This window comes from Rosa rugosa, chromosome 1 (genome assembly GCF_958449725.1).
Source record: "Rosa rugosa chromosome 1, drRosRugo1.1, whole genome shotgun sequence".
NCBI lineage: Eukaryota > Viridiplantae > Streptophyta > Magnoliopsida > Rosales > Rosaceae > Rosa > Rosa rugosa.
In genome coordinates, this window is record NC_084820.1 from 27,381,538 (window position 1) to 27,395,009 (window position 13,472).

A 13,472-nucleotide genomic window follows, 5' to 3' on the forward strand; every position below is an offset into this window, starting at 1 on the left:
TACCTGAGCACGCACTTGCAGATCCAGTTTGGGACACATGCGTTTTGAGATTTAGCGAACAACCAGAGGAGTTGAGATTGTTCTACCACATTTGCACAGAGGCAATGAAGAGAATACAGATTCAGCTCAAAGAATGCATATTTGTTTCATCAACACTAAAGGCCTAAGTCTATCAAACATGCAAATACCGATCAATTTTTATGGCAATTCATAAAAGACATGTTGAGTTTTGCTTTACATTTTAGGAATTAATTCGACATGATTGTTCAATTCTAATCCCAAATAATGTGGCATTTGTCACATCATTAGTTTGTGTTGATATAATCACCAACTAATACATTAAGTCATTTAAGTGTATTTGTTTAAGGAAACAATCATTACTTATATTATGTTTAAGAAGAAAGTTCCTTACTTGATTTTAATATAAAAAATTGAACAATCGTGTTGAATTTAATTTTAAAGAAAAAATGAACACCTCTTTTATGAATTACCATAAAAATTGATTGGTTTATGCATGTTGATAGGTTTAAGCTTTAGCATTTGATGGAAGAATGCACATTTTTCATTAAGGAAAATATCACAAATGGTCACTGAGTTATGATCCGTTCGACACTTAACTCATTATATTTCTAACAATATCACTTAATTCACTCACTTTTACATCCGTTTTTCACTTAACTCACTGTCGTTAATTCTACCATTAAAAGCCATTAAAATTGAGGGTATATTTGTCTAAACACTACAAAAATACATATCTAACTTAAAAAAAAAACAGAAGAAAAAATAACAAATATATTTTTTCAAATTATGTTAAAATTGAAAAAAAAAAAACTAATAAATTTAGATTTTTTTTAGTTGGAAATGTAATTTTTAAGCGTTTTGACAAATATACCCTCAATTTTAACAACTTCTAACGTTAGAATTAACGACAGGGAGTTAAGTGAAAGACGGATGAAAAAGTGATTGAATTAACTCAAGACTTGTCGGTGAGTCGTGGTCTATTGGAAAGTGAATGTGACTGTAATGGTGGTTTATTTTCTTGAGGTGGGTAGCTAGGCAGTCGCAAGCTTCTTCTCTTTATATTGGCCGGTTTGGTTAGACTTGGGTTGTTTCTACTGGTGATTTTGATGACTAGTATGAGTGGTAATGTTGCATGCAAACTTAGATGGCAGTTATAATGGATTGTCTCGTGTAGGCTTGCTTAGAGAGTTCCTAGGTTGTTGGACAGGTAGCTCTAGGGTTAGCTTGGAGTAAAAATGGTTGTGGTGGTGGTACACTTTCATAATGCAGGACTAGTTTGGAATCGAAGGCTTCTTCCCCTCACATTGTTGCCAAATCCATATCAAGAGAAGAAACCTGTTATCGCGCAATCTAAACACACATCAGGAAATGCATCATCATAATAGCCAACTTCACGTGATCTCTTGAACTAGTCTAACCTTAGAGCTAGCCGAATGATCATCACAGCTCTAGCGTGACCTCATGAATAAATTAAGGAAGATTTTTGACTGTGTTTAGAGCATTCCCTGCTAGTGCCAGATTGAACTCTAGAATTACATTACGTTAGTTTACTCCAGAGTTTTCTTTACTTTAGGGTTTTCTTTTGTGGTTCAATTTTGTCGTAATTGGACTGTTCGGGTGAGTCATTGTGTATTATTACCTTCATTTACTATTAATGGATTGATATCACTATTAATAAAAAAAAAATTCTAACACATAACAAATAAATTAATTAACTGGCTTTTTGAAAAATATAAACTCTCCTAAATTCAAGATTTGAAAGTTCAATTTTAACAGAATTTTCGCCCAATATCATTGAGTCTAGTGGCATAGTCTCCCATTCAAAAGATTAGTTGTAACATTTGAGTTGTTTATCTAACCATAAAAAAAAAAAAATTCATATTTATGAAAATTTCTATATCGATATAAATTGATACTTGAAAATTAATTTCAAAAATAATTGCAAAGAAAAATCAGTTGAAAAACCGGACCAAGCCTCACCTGCGCGGAAGACTTCTTGTCTTTTCCGATTCTGAATTATCCACCGGAATAAAGAGAAGAGAGAGTTTCAGGCCATTGCTCCTCTGCCACCAACCCTAAATCCAACCACTATTCCCAAGGTTTCAATCTCTTCCTACGCTTCTTAAATATAATTTTCTGTTTCCTTCTTAAGAATTCAAGTAAAACAGATGCAATTTTTGATATTTACCTCCACATTTACATAGCATGATTACAATCACATTGGTTGCAATATAATTTTATCCTTCTATTGCTTACAATTACAGTTGTTCATCGCTTTCCAGTCCTTTCCTGGATTTGGTGTCTGTAGTTTTACATATTGTAGCTGATTGATGCTGTAATGGCATTACTTTTCGTACTGATTTGCAAGTACATCTGTCATGGTTTATTGAATTATAACTACTCGGCAGAGCTATCCAACAAGAAAAAGAAAAAAAAAAAAAACATTTAAACATTGATGTTAGAGTTGGATTGAGTTGTGTTGGTGGATAATGTCCTTACATACATCCAGATTGGTATGTAAAAACCTTTTTTTCAGGACAATGCCATGTATAACATGAGTGCGTTTCTTTTGGTTTGGCGTTTTGTTTAGGACAGAGGAAGAGAGACTAAAGAAACAAACAGACCATGTTTCTGAGGTGTTTTTTTTTACCATGGGTTGGTGGGAGTCCTAAGCTTGAGGAGAAAGGAAGTTCTGAAAAGCAGAATGCTACAAAGATCTCTAATAACAGGTACTTTCGATACTGTTTTCTCTGCATCGTGTTACATTATGTGAAAATATGTTTCTTCACTAATGTTTGAGGACTGTGGGGATGTTTTGAAGATAAAATGCATTTCTATATAGAACTTGTAGACTTGAGTTTTAGACATGAGGTTGACAACTGGTGGCCATATGTGTCTAGAGTTTAGGCTCAGTATTCTTTTAATATGCACTTGTTCTTGATATGTAATTCCAAGTTTCTAGGCTGTAATAATGAGTAGAATTGCAAGAATGTCTTTGATTATAAATTCAGAACTTGATTTTTCTTGCCGTTAGCATCTCAATGATGCCTGAATAAATCAATTATCTTTTTGGTTTTTATTGCATTCCTGGGTTATTTTATTAGATTGATCTCACTTTTACTCTGAACACCTGTTTACAGGTCTAGCTGAAGTACAGTTCATCATGGCCTTGGCACAGTAATGGAAGGTGGACAGTTATTTGAATACTCAAGGATCAGAACATCGTAGCTGATGGTGACATTAATGGAGGTAAAGTAACTTGGATAATAAGACCTAACATAACCAAAGTACTCCATAGTAGCTGCATATTTTTAATTGAGCTGCATTATGATATTATGTTGTGTAGATTTGGATTCTTCTTGTGCTAGCAACAAATAATTTGCTTTTACTACTTTATATCTGCTCACATATGTTATGCAGTAACTTTACGGTATAATAACTTTTCTTGAACCTTGATTGTTTATCAAATCAAAAACCAAGTATTTATTAATGCAATTAGCAGTATGACAGCAGAAGCATTTACTTTAGTATTTCTATCCAGATAGAGTAGTCATGCAGGAACACTTTAAAACACACATCCAAGTTAATTTACTCATTTAAAACTATCATAGATAGTATTTTGTATATTAATTTGACAACATCTTCATCAAGCAACTGTACCCAAGATATAAAGACAATAATCTTACACAAACCCCCTTCAGTGGATGACATAAGACCTTACGCTGAAAAGCCAGCTGACTTGGTTTGGTGCTGTATAGTTATAAATAACTGCTGCAACATGAAATTATATGTCTTTGGGAGGGAGGGGGTGCGAGATGCATGATATGCGTACTCAAGTCTATTAGTTGGTCTTATGACATAATTCTGCTGCCTGCTTCCTAAAAACTTCATAAACCAATCATCTTTCCTTTGTGACATTTCCAACAAGTCCTATAAGAAAGCCACAACCATAGCCAATACACACAATTCTCTAACCAATCTCAAAGAAAGACTTTCTGCCTTGCTCTTTTTTGGGTGTCGAATGTGGAGATAGAAAGGCAGCCTGGAGTGTCCACATTTGATTGGCAGTGACATGCCACAGAAACTTAGATTTATCTTGAATTAAGTGTATGAAAAACATGCCGAACTGAGTTCCATATGGTATTGGCACAATGAGATTGTCATTTGAGCCGCTGAAGGATCCGAGGAATGTGAGTATTGCTAGTTGTGGGGGATCTCAATTGACAACTTGTTCTGAGAAAGGTCCTTTTGAAAGGATGATGATGCAACGAGTGAGACTTTATTGGACAGGTTGAGCAAAGGAAGTCCCTTTCAGTGTCTGAGGGACTCTGGAACTTTCCCTTCCAACCTGTTTCTTGGAAGATCCATGACCGTGAAGAAATCTTGAACATTATATTACACCATTTCTGTGCCTTTATTGGTTATGTTCATTGCAAAATAGGGCATTGACTACTACCCATCTCTCACAGAGAAGTATTGCAACTTCTTTGTGACATCATCAATAATTGTCATGACATTTTACTGTTGGAATATGCCGTAGACAAATATCTGAGAAACGATTGTGAGAGGGGATCAATCATGAACAAGTTTGGGATTGTACTATTTATGCTGCTTGGAGTCCTTAGTACGAGTGTGGTAAATGATTAAGGTGCAAAACAAGAACCTTCAACAGGGAAACTACTCCCATCCACGAAGGTCAAGTTTCAATAATTTGATACTTACCAATATGGATGAGCTCCCACATTGTATTGCTAATGAATGATCCTGGTAGTTGACCTTGAAGTTGGTTGGACTTAGATAGATCATCCTTAAGATGTCTCAGTTTGTGCAGGTTAGAGTAATAGTGCTGTTGAAATCATTTCCTTTTAGTCTTAGGACCTGTAGGAAACTGCTCAATTTTCAGAACACAGTGGTAGCATGCTACTAAGATATTTGGAGGAAGCATCAAGGATATCGAGTAAACTGAGTTTGCAAATGTGAAGCAGTTTCCTCAACTAGCATGCATTGTGGAACTTGGCACACCTGATGGATGGTGGTGCTATGGGGATAGGTCCTTGAAGCAGGATGTCATCAAGCGCTAAAACTTCTATGTTTTAGAAAATTATTATTTCAAGAAAAAAATCTCGCAAAGAGTCTGTAGAGTTTTTGTGTGCTTGCAAAGCCATTTGGGTACGAGACCTTAAATATGGTCTTCCTGCAGCTCTAGGCAACTCAAATTATGTTGGTTCCTCTGGAATTTGTGGAATTTTTTTTTTTTTATTATTTGCACCAAGCTAATCCTAGAGCTTGAAACTGTATGAGGTAATATATCTGAACCTGATTCAGTAAGCATTGACAAGCTGTCTATTCCCACCTTCCCAGTACGGTTGTTGGGAGTCAGGGTCATACTAGCAAGATTCTTAAGTTGGGAGAATGAGGTTGGAAGTTGGCCATCCAATGAGTAGTATCCAAGCTCGAGCATTATTTTGTAGGTGAGATTACCAAGTGAATGCTGGATAAGCCTAAAAAGAGTTGTTCTGGAGGTCCAGTTTAATGAGAGTAAAATTACCAAGTGAAGGAGGAAAGGTACCTAAGAAGTGACAGTGTGATATAATGATTTCAGTCAAGTAACCAATTTTTCAAATTGAAATTGTTAGAGCTCACCAGAGAAATCTGTGATACCTTCAGAGCACTGTTCAAATAAAATTCAGGCAAGCAGCTGGTGATATGCTTGTTGGGCTGCAACATAAGATACTGCAGGTTAGATAGGTCACAAATTTGGCTTGGGAATTTGCTGTACAATCTGCAAAGTTGTAGAAGAAAGAGGATTAAGGAAAGATAAAATTGGCCTAGATAGGAAAAAACTAATTCTATTAGATTCGGGTATCGACGATAGTCAAATGTAGCCAGTCATAGAGCTGTCTGAGAACCATATTTTGGATTAAGAAGCGTGTGGTTTGTTGAAATCTTTTTTAGAAAGAGGGAGAAAAAGTCTCTGTACTGCACCAAACTACAAAAGACATGGCTAAAGTAAAAACAACTCATCAAACGTCGTCGTTGCATTGTCAGCATCATCAAAAATAAAAAAATAATTTTGTAACTGCGATCTGATATAAACAGTAGGAATTATGCCAGTTTAGGAGAGAAAAAATATGGAAATCCGCTTCCCCAATCCATCTAGTATTACTTCTTCAAACCTACCCCCAAACACTTGTGTGTTCTCCGATTTGCTCCGAGAGACATCTGGCAGTCAATCAAATTTCAGATCTAGAGTAAAGGAAGGTGAAGGTACCCAATTTGGCTCACAAATTCTCCAACTAGCTTAGTAGAATGATAAGATCGACTTCTCCTTGATATATGAGTGGTATGCAGTAGTGTTAAGATTACTTGTGTTTATTTTGGATTAGTTCTTAAACCACTACAATTCATGTTTTATGATTATGTTTCTCTTAATTTGTAGTGGAAATTGAAATCAAGTTCATTTACAATAGTGAAAGGACAAGAATTTCATTAGCACAAGCATAAGATAATGGCAACTGTAGGTTGTGAAGGTGAAGGAATATGTATCGACAACAAGAATATGATAGATAGATTTAGTAATCTTCCAGAAGGTGTTTCTGATCACATTCTCTCCTTTCTTACTATGCTTCACCTTGCTCGAGTGGGTTGTGTATCCAAAAGATGCAAAGAATCATACATATCAACTCCTTCACTGAATTTCAAATTTTAAAACCAGGATCATCCACATGTAATAAGCGGCTATGGCTGTTAAATTCTTTGGATAGGTTCTTTGTTCACCGTGGGGATAATAAGATACAATACTTTGGTGTTAGTTGGCGAAGTCACTCTGTAGATGAAAGTCAAGAGTTACCATGCTTCTGTGATGATGAGAATTTTCGAATGATACTCACATGGATCCAAAATGCAGCAAGGTGTAATGTTGAAAAACTTGTTATTGAGATCAGTTCTCCGCCAGAATATGTGACAACGATGTCTATGACGTACATATTTCTTTGTGCATCTTTGAGGTCTTTAGTGCTGAAAATGTTTTGTACAATTCATGAAGCACCATCCTTTGCTGTTTCTTCTAATCTCAAATACTTGATGTTAAAAAATGTTGGTATTAATGATGAGGGGTTTTTCAAATGGATATCACGTTGCTGCAGATTCATTGAGGAATTAGTTCTCGAAGAAGTTTGTGGGATAAACACTATCACCATTGAGAGCTCAACCTTGAAAAGATTTGGTTTTTATTTTCCAGTTCATATCTGCCGTCTTATCATGTCATGTGAGACACTTGAAGTCATATTCATTGACTGGAGATTTGATGAACATAGTAACATATTGTTAAATACTTTTGCTCCCAATCTTAGAAAGTTGATGTGGTACGGGAATGTGATGAATCAGCGAAACCTGAGAAAATTAGAATGTATAGAACAAGTTACACTTGATCTGGAGCCTGAAGTAGACTAAAAAAATGTATACGGTCTTCTTTGCAATTTATGCTGGGTTCGAGCTCTTATTATAGATGTACTCACCATTCAGGTAAAGAGATCTATAACTCTAATGCTGATGTATTATTTATGTTTTGGGATATTTGCCTATTTCAACTGTTCGTTCCTTCTGCTATGGCGATTATAGAATAGTTTAAATTGTTTTGGTTTCTGTGTCCTGGTCAATTCCGAATTGGTCCATATGCTACCAGTTTAGGTTCTTTGGTCAATTTGTTATCAAGTGTTTACAATGGTGGTCACTGGTGCCAAAATTTGGTCAAATTGATGTTGAAAACTGTAAATTGGCTGTGGGGGTAAGGGAGGAAAAGACAAAGAACCTGTGTTTACGTGGTTCTTGTGCGATTTGAATGGAAAGTTGATGGTTTTTGCCACCAGTGACCAAGGTTGAAACCGAAAAAGAGTGACCAATAATCCTCTGGTACCAATTGACATTCTGCCAAAACAGAGGGTCCAAAAATTGTTTTTAACCAATAAGGCAGTTAGCCAGTTTTGTTCTTTGAATTCAGTGTCTTTTTGTTTTTCCTCTCTTTCCAACTTGAGTGATATGTTGTTGTTACATGATAATGACATTGTTTTTGGAAGGTGTACAAGAACTTGGTTTTGTGCAAGATTTTGCACTTTATTCAACTTTTGAATTGCTCCTGTAATATAGCATTTACATAAATTAAGAAACAAGATCAATTACATTGCAGGATCTATTCTGGGAAGGATGCCGACCAGCTCAATTACATGATAATGACATTGTTTTTGGAAGGTGTACAAGAACTTGGTTTTGTGCAAGATTTTGCACTTTATTCAACTTTTGAATTGCTCCTGTAATATAGCATTTACATAAATTAAGAAACAAGATCAATTACATTGCAGGATCTATTCTGGGAAGGATGTCGACCTGCTCAATTACATTGAAATTGAAGTCATATTCATTGTTTCTTTAACCAAAGAAAATCTAATCCAATAAACTAGCTAATGCAAAACAATGGCAGTCGTCTAACTTCTTTTGGTAACTCCAAAGCAAATGTGACCAGGTGAGTAGAGAGATGTCGGTGGAGCAAGGCTTGCTTAAGTATCACTAATCTCAAAATCTTCCTAGACATCACACTTACTTTGGATGAGCCTAGTTTGAAGAAAGACTAATCCATTCATTTACTACAAAAATAATATGGCAATTGCCTACATCTCTTGGAAAATAAAATGACTTAAACAAAATCGCCAGTCTCTTGATCTTGGCCTTTGAAGTCTTCCACCCTCAGAGCGAGATCGTCATCTTGATCTTCTTGCTCCATGTAGTTTGCTTCCCTTTCTTTACGATACGTCTTGTATGCGTTTGCAACATTTTGGGGTGCTTTACATGCTTTGGCCCAATGTCTGAACGCTCCACACCGAAGACTAGCATCATTATAGTCAGGCTCCCTTGATATCGAGGCGCTTTAGGAGCGCATTGAGGACGGCTTCTTTCCTTGGTGGCGTCACCACTATAGCCGGATGCTTAGCCTCTCTCTCTATTGAAACGTTGACCTCCACGGTTCTGTGTACGCCTATCTTGGTGGTTTCCTTCCTCTCACTACACCAATTTTGTTATCAGACAACACTTTTTGCACAACGAAAAAAAAAAATGTGTTGTGTGATGAAGAAAAGTGAATCACACAACATGTTTAGTAAACTTACGTTGTATAAGGTGGTTAAAATTCTGAAGTTTTTGTTTAGAAGGTCATTGCACAACGGTTACAAGAATAATCTGTTGTCTGAATCATAAAAAAAATAGCGGCAGATTTCCCTCCTAGATCGACTCAAATTTGGCTCCAAATTGGTACTACATAGTACAACAGTATAGTTATATCTGTTGTGTGAGAGTAGCATGCAAAACATGATACAACGGTTTTTGACCTTTTGTTGTGTGATAAAGTGGGAAATATTTGAATGTGCCTTTATTTGGCCCAAAATGGCGCTGAAGCCCCCCAAAAACCTCCAAGTTTTGATTGAAATATAGCACTAGATTGATGATCCCACAACCAAATGAGTTATTTCCGTTGTGTGAATGAGCATTGCCTATCATGTTACTTTGGTTTCATATTATAGCGGGTACTTTTCCCTCTTTAGAACCTTAGCTGAGGTTTAATTTGTTCACAATCAGACAACAAAACTTCGTCTTTATGTTGTCTGATTCATAAAGCAAAAATTAAAATCCCGCCTTAGACAACTTAGTCAGCTAGCTAGGTTAATTTATTGGATTTGCTCTCTCCTCGTCAACACTTTGTCAAAACAGCCGTTTCCTCTCGTGGAGCAGCTCTCTTCTCAACTTCATCAAAAACCATCACTCTCTCATCAAAACATCATGAATCTCTCATGAAAACACCATAGCTATTTGTCTCCTCTCACTCCCACTTAGACAAAATAAGGGTTTTTCTTCGAATCGTTTCCATCAAAGACTTCTCCGTCACTTTCTTCACACTTCACAGTCCCTTCCCAAAAACCTCGACTTCCCTTAAACATCGTGCTTTGGCGCTCTCTCTCTCTCTCTCTCTCTCTCTCTCTCTCTCTCTCAAGCTCTCAGCATCCCCAAAAACTTCATAATGAAGGGAAAAATAACACACACGCACTCTCTATTTCTCTGTCTCTCTCTGTGTTCCTCTCGTCCTGCATATCGAAGGAGCTCAAATCCAAAGTCTGAGCAAAGCAAATTTGCTCAACCCTAATGAATAGGTATTCTTTCCTTTTCAATTTCAATTTCTAGGTAATGGGTAAAACCGAATTAGGGTTTCTATCTGAGTTTTATTTTGGGGTTTCTTGAGATCTCACGATGAACACGAGAGGCGAGCCCAGCACCTGCAGTAGTAGATTTATTGCTACAAATCGAGCAATCAAAAGGTGGAGGAGATCCAGCCTGGCACGAGCGGCTAAACCCTGACCGTCAAGGTCGTCACCACCAATCTGGTCGAGAGGTCACCTCCAAGAATGGCGGTGCTCGATCCTCTCTCTCCTCTCTCCCTCTTCAGCCCCCTCGCATCACTGAGTGCCTCGTTAGCGATGAGACTGGAACCATTGTCTTCACTGCTCGCAATGACCAAGGTACGTATATGGACTCTTAGTCTTTGCTGAGTGCTTAAGGCTTTTAGGTTTCAACAGTTTAGAATGAGAATTGCACTTTTGGGTTTGTATTGATTCATGAGAAATTTAGTTTGTGGAAGCGAATTTTTGCATTCGGTTTCATTTTTTTCAAACCAGATTATAACGTTTAACATTTCTATGTGTAAATCTTTGTGGTGGATCTTCAAATCTATGTTTCTAGGGATTTTGTTGAATTAAAGTTAAGGTGTTTATGGATCTCTGATATTGCTGTTGTTTTTGGTCCGACTTGATTAGCTATGCATATGAATGTTGAATGTGTCCTATATTTGTATATATCATATCACAGTTGTAGGATGTTGGGTTGTGGAATTGTGGGTGTGGTTGATATGACAATAGGATTATGGAGCATTAATTTGTACCCTACAGAATATGGAGTTTTCAGGAGTGTGTTTGATTGAAATGTACGTACTATATATGGAGTATTATGGAGTGTGTATGATATAAATGTAAAGTGATTATTGAGCTTACTTTTGGGTTATATTTGCAGTTGACATTATGAAGCCTAGTACCACTGTGATTCCACACAATACAAAGATTGACATGTTCATCAAAGGCACTATGAGGCTTGCAGTTGATAAATGGGGTCGTGTTGAAGTCACAGAACCAGCCAGCTTTGAAGTTAAGGAGGTCAACAATCTTTCTCTTGTCGAGTATGAATTACTTAGTGTTGCTGTATGAGATCAGAAAAGCTAATTTGATGAAAGACTGAATCATGGGTATATTGTAAGAGTGGATATTAGTGAATTAGTAGCAAATCTGTGGGATGCCTATCTGATAGTTCTCAACTGTTTTTTCAGGTGAAAAGCGGAAAAAGTAGCTTAGAGCAGATATCTAGAGTTTACGGAAATCAGGTAATATCTTTGTCTAGTTTTAGGTGCATGCCCATAATGCTTCAATTCATTTATATTCTGTTGAGATGATCTACACAGTTTCACGATATGGTATAAAAGTTCTTTGATAACATTGTGGTTCCAATTAATTATAATAGTTCAATTTTGTGCATTTTATATGCATTGTTTTCCTTGTTGATCATTACCTTGGCTTATGGTTGCTCTAGTATTTCAAGGTATGAACCTCATGATTCATAAATAGCAAAACCTAGTTTTCTTAACTGTTCTTTCTCTGAACATGCACCTTAATGGAATTTATATAATTCATTGAATTTATTTCCTCTTGTTTTGCGTGAGAGATTCCTATAGAAAATAGATCTTTTCTTAATTACAAGCCCCAACTTTATATGTTTGGTATCTAGGTTTTTTGTAGAATGCAATTTGAACATTAGTTTCCTAATTATACGCTAGCATGTGAACTTGTTAATCAGGATTCACATGATTCAGAAAACATGAATGTGGTGATTCAGAAAACATGAATGTGTTATTTCAGAGAACATGACCTTGAAACTTAATGGCGGCGGCAAACATGAACTGCATGCGAGAACATTAGTATTGAAGGATTGAAGGTACAATATTGAAACATTGCTCATATTTGCATAAGAGGTTAGTAGATAACACATATTGATACTGTGGACAATATATATATATATATATATATATATATATATATATATATATATATATATATATATATATAATATCCTCTGCTGGAAGTTATACACCATCTTGATATGCTAAATGTTTCTGACCAGGACAGTCTATTACATCTTAGCCCAAGTCAATGTATCTTGCAGTTGGATTTTAGGTCAGCTCACATCCTTTATTGCGATTGCCATTTCATTTTTGAGTTACAAGTTTTGTGTATCTATCCTCTTCAGAGCTTTCATTTATATACATGTTTGTATTTTTCTCTCAAGTTTACCTTGTATATTTTGATATGTTTTATAGTGTTTATGACTACATAAAGTAGGTAGTAAAAGAAACAAGAATTATGCTCTTCTACTCTATTGAATTGTTTTTTTTTTTTTTTTTGTGGCAGAATGCGTGCTCTACTTGAAGATTTTATAATAGGTAAAGTAAGGAATGTTTGTATTTTGATTATGGCTTATTGGTTTATGCTATAAGTGTACCAAGTCATCAAGCCTGGTTACCTCTGAGCCTTGAGGCTTGATGGGATAAATTGTAATCTCAAGTTCAGTTTTCTCTGGTCCCTTCCAGTTATTTATCAACTACTGATTTGCACAAGACAGGGTTATACCAATGGTTGCTTTGAATATAGCTATTTGTTCAGATTCCATGGCTCATGGTTAGTATCACTAATCCTTAATGAGTTTATGTTTTTGAGATTATGTAAATGAACTAAGGATCAATGCTGAATGCAGTTACCTTTTTTCGTTTACATATGTGCCTGCAGGAAATAAAAGATCAAGGCTTTTGAGTAGCAGATGATTAGATACTTAAAGCCATGAAGGTCTACTTCCATCTCTTTTTTTCCCCCTTTGAATGATTAAGTAGTTAGTTCTCCTTATTATGTATGGATGCATAAGAGGTTCGTTGATAACACAACGTTGTGTTTTTAATTTTTATCTTGATTAATATGATGAAAGGTGCTTTAACAAAAACATAATATAAAACAGTTGATGCATGCAATTGTTAACAATATATTCTTATTGACAAACAATAAAAGAACCCAAGCAATCTGCAGGTTTAGCTTGTCACCATCAAACACTAGAGAAAAACCACCAGTTTGATAGTTGGTAAGCAATACGCTTGCAAGACCCTGAACCAACCACCACAACTAAGCAATATGCATGCAACTCCATTTGAGCTCTCATTCTGCCTTCAGTTTGATAGTTGGTAACATTTCATTCCCCTCATGTCTTCATTCATCTATTGCTTAGCTTAGTCTACCTGGCAATGTGTTGCTGGTGCTTCTTTT

The 13,472-nt window shown here is 36.0% G+C and overlaps 1 protein-coding gene and 3 long non-coding RNA genes across 8 annotated transcripts; all 4 read left to right on the top strand.

Moving 5' to 3' along the window:
• Positions 1-1,974: 1,974 nt before the first annotated feature.
• Positions 1,975-8,390, top strand: LOC133728871 (uncharacterized). 5 transcript variants are annotated; one of them, XR_009856092.1, is made up of 5 exons: positions 1,975-2,120; positions 2,617-2,750; positions 3,162-6,364; positions 6,461-7,545; positions 8,207-8,390. It is a non-coding gene; the product is annotated as an uncharacterized LOC133728871 (long non-coding RNA). The 5 variants fall into 5 exon arrangements; XR_009856090.1 differs by lacking the exon at positions 6,461-7,545 and having other exon boundaries at positions 3,162-3,270; XR_009856093.1 differs by lacking the exon at positions 8,207-8,390 and having other exon boundaries at positions 2,612-2,750; positions 6,461-8,191.
• Positions 8,391-10,248: 1,858 nt separating this feature from the next.
• On the top strand, positions 10,249-11,697 carry LOC133725388 (uncharacterized protein At4g28440-like). The gene is made up of 5 exons (XM_062152639.1): positions 10,249-10,252; positions 10,323-10,580; positions 11,128-11,312; positions 11,438-11,491; positions 11,629-11,697. The coding sequence occupies exons 1-5, from the start codon at positions 10,249-10,251 to the stop codon at positions 11,695-11,697; spliced, it is 570 nt and encodes a 189-aa protein (XP_062008623.1).
• Positions 11,698-11,999: 302 nt separating this feature from the next.
• LOC133742199 (uncharacterized) lies at positions 12,000-12,605 on the top strand. The gene is made up of 3 exons (XR_009862421.1): positions 12,000-12,099; positions 12,291-12,338; positions 12,573-12,605. It is a non-coding gene; the product is annotated as an uncharacterized LOC133742199 (long non-coding RNA).
• Positions 12,606-12,612: 7 nt separating this feature from the next.
• Positions 12,613-13,418, top strand: LOC133742206 (uncharacterized). The gene is made up of 3 exons (XR_009862424.1): positions 12,613-12,839; positions 12,948-13,004; positions 13,239-13,418. It is a non-coding gene; the product is annotated as an uncharacterized LOC133742206 (long non-coding RNA).
• Positions 13,419-13,472: the final 54 nt, after the last annotated feature.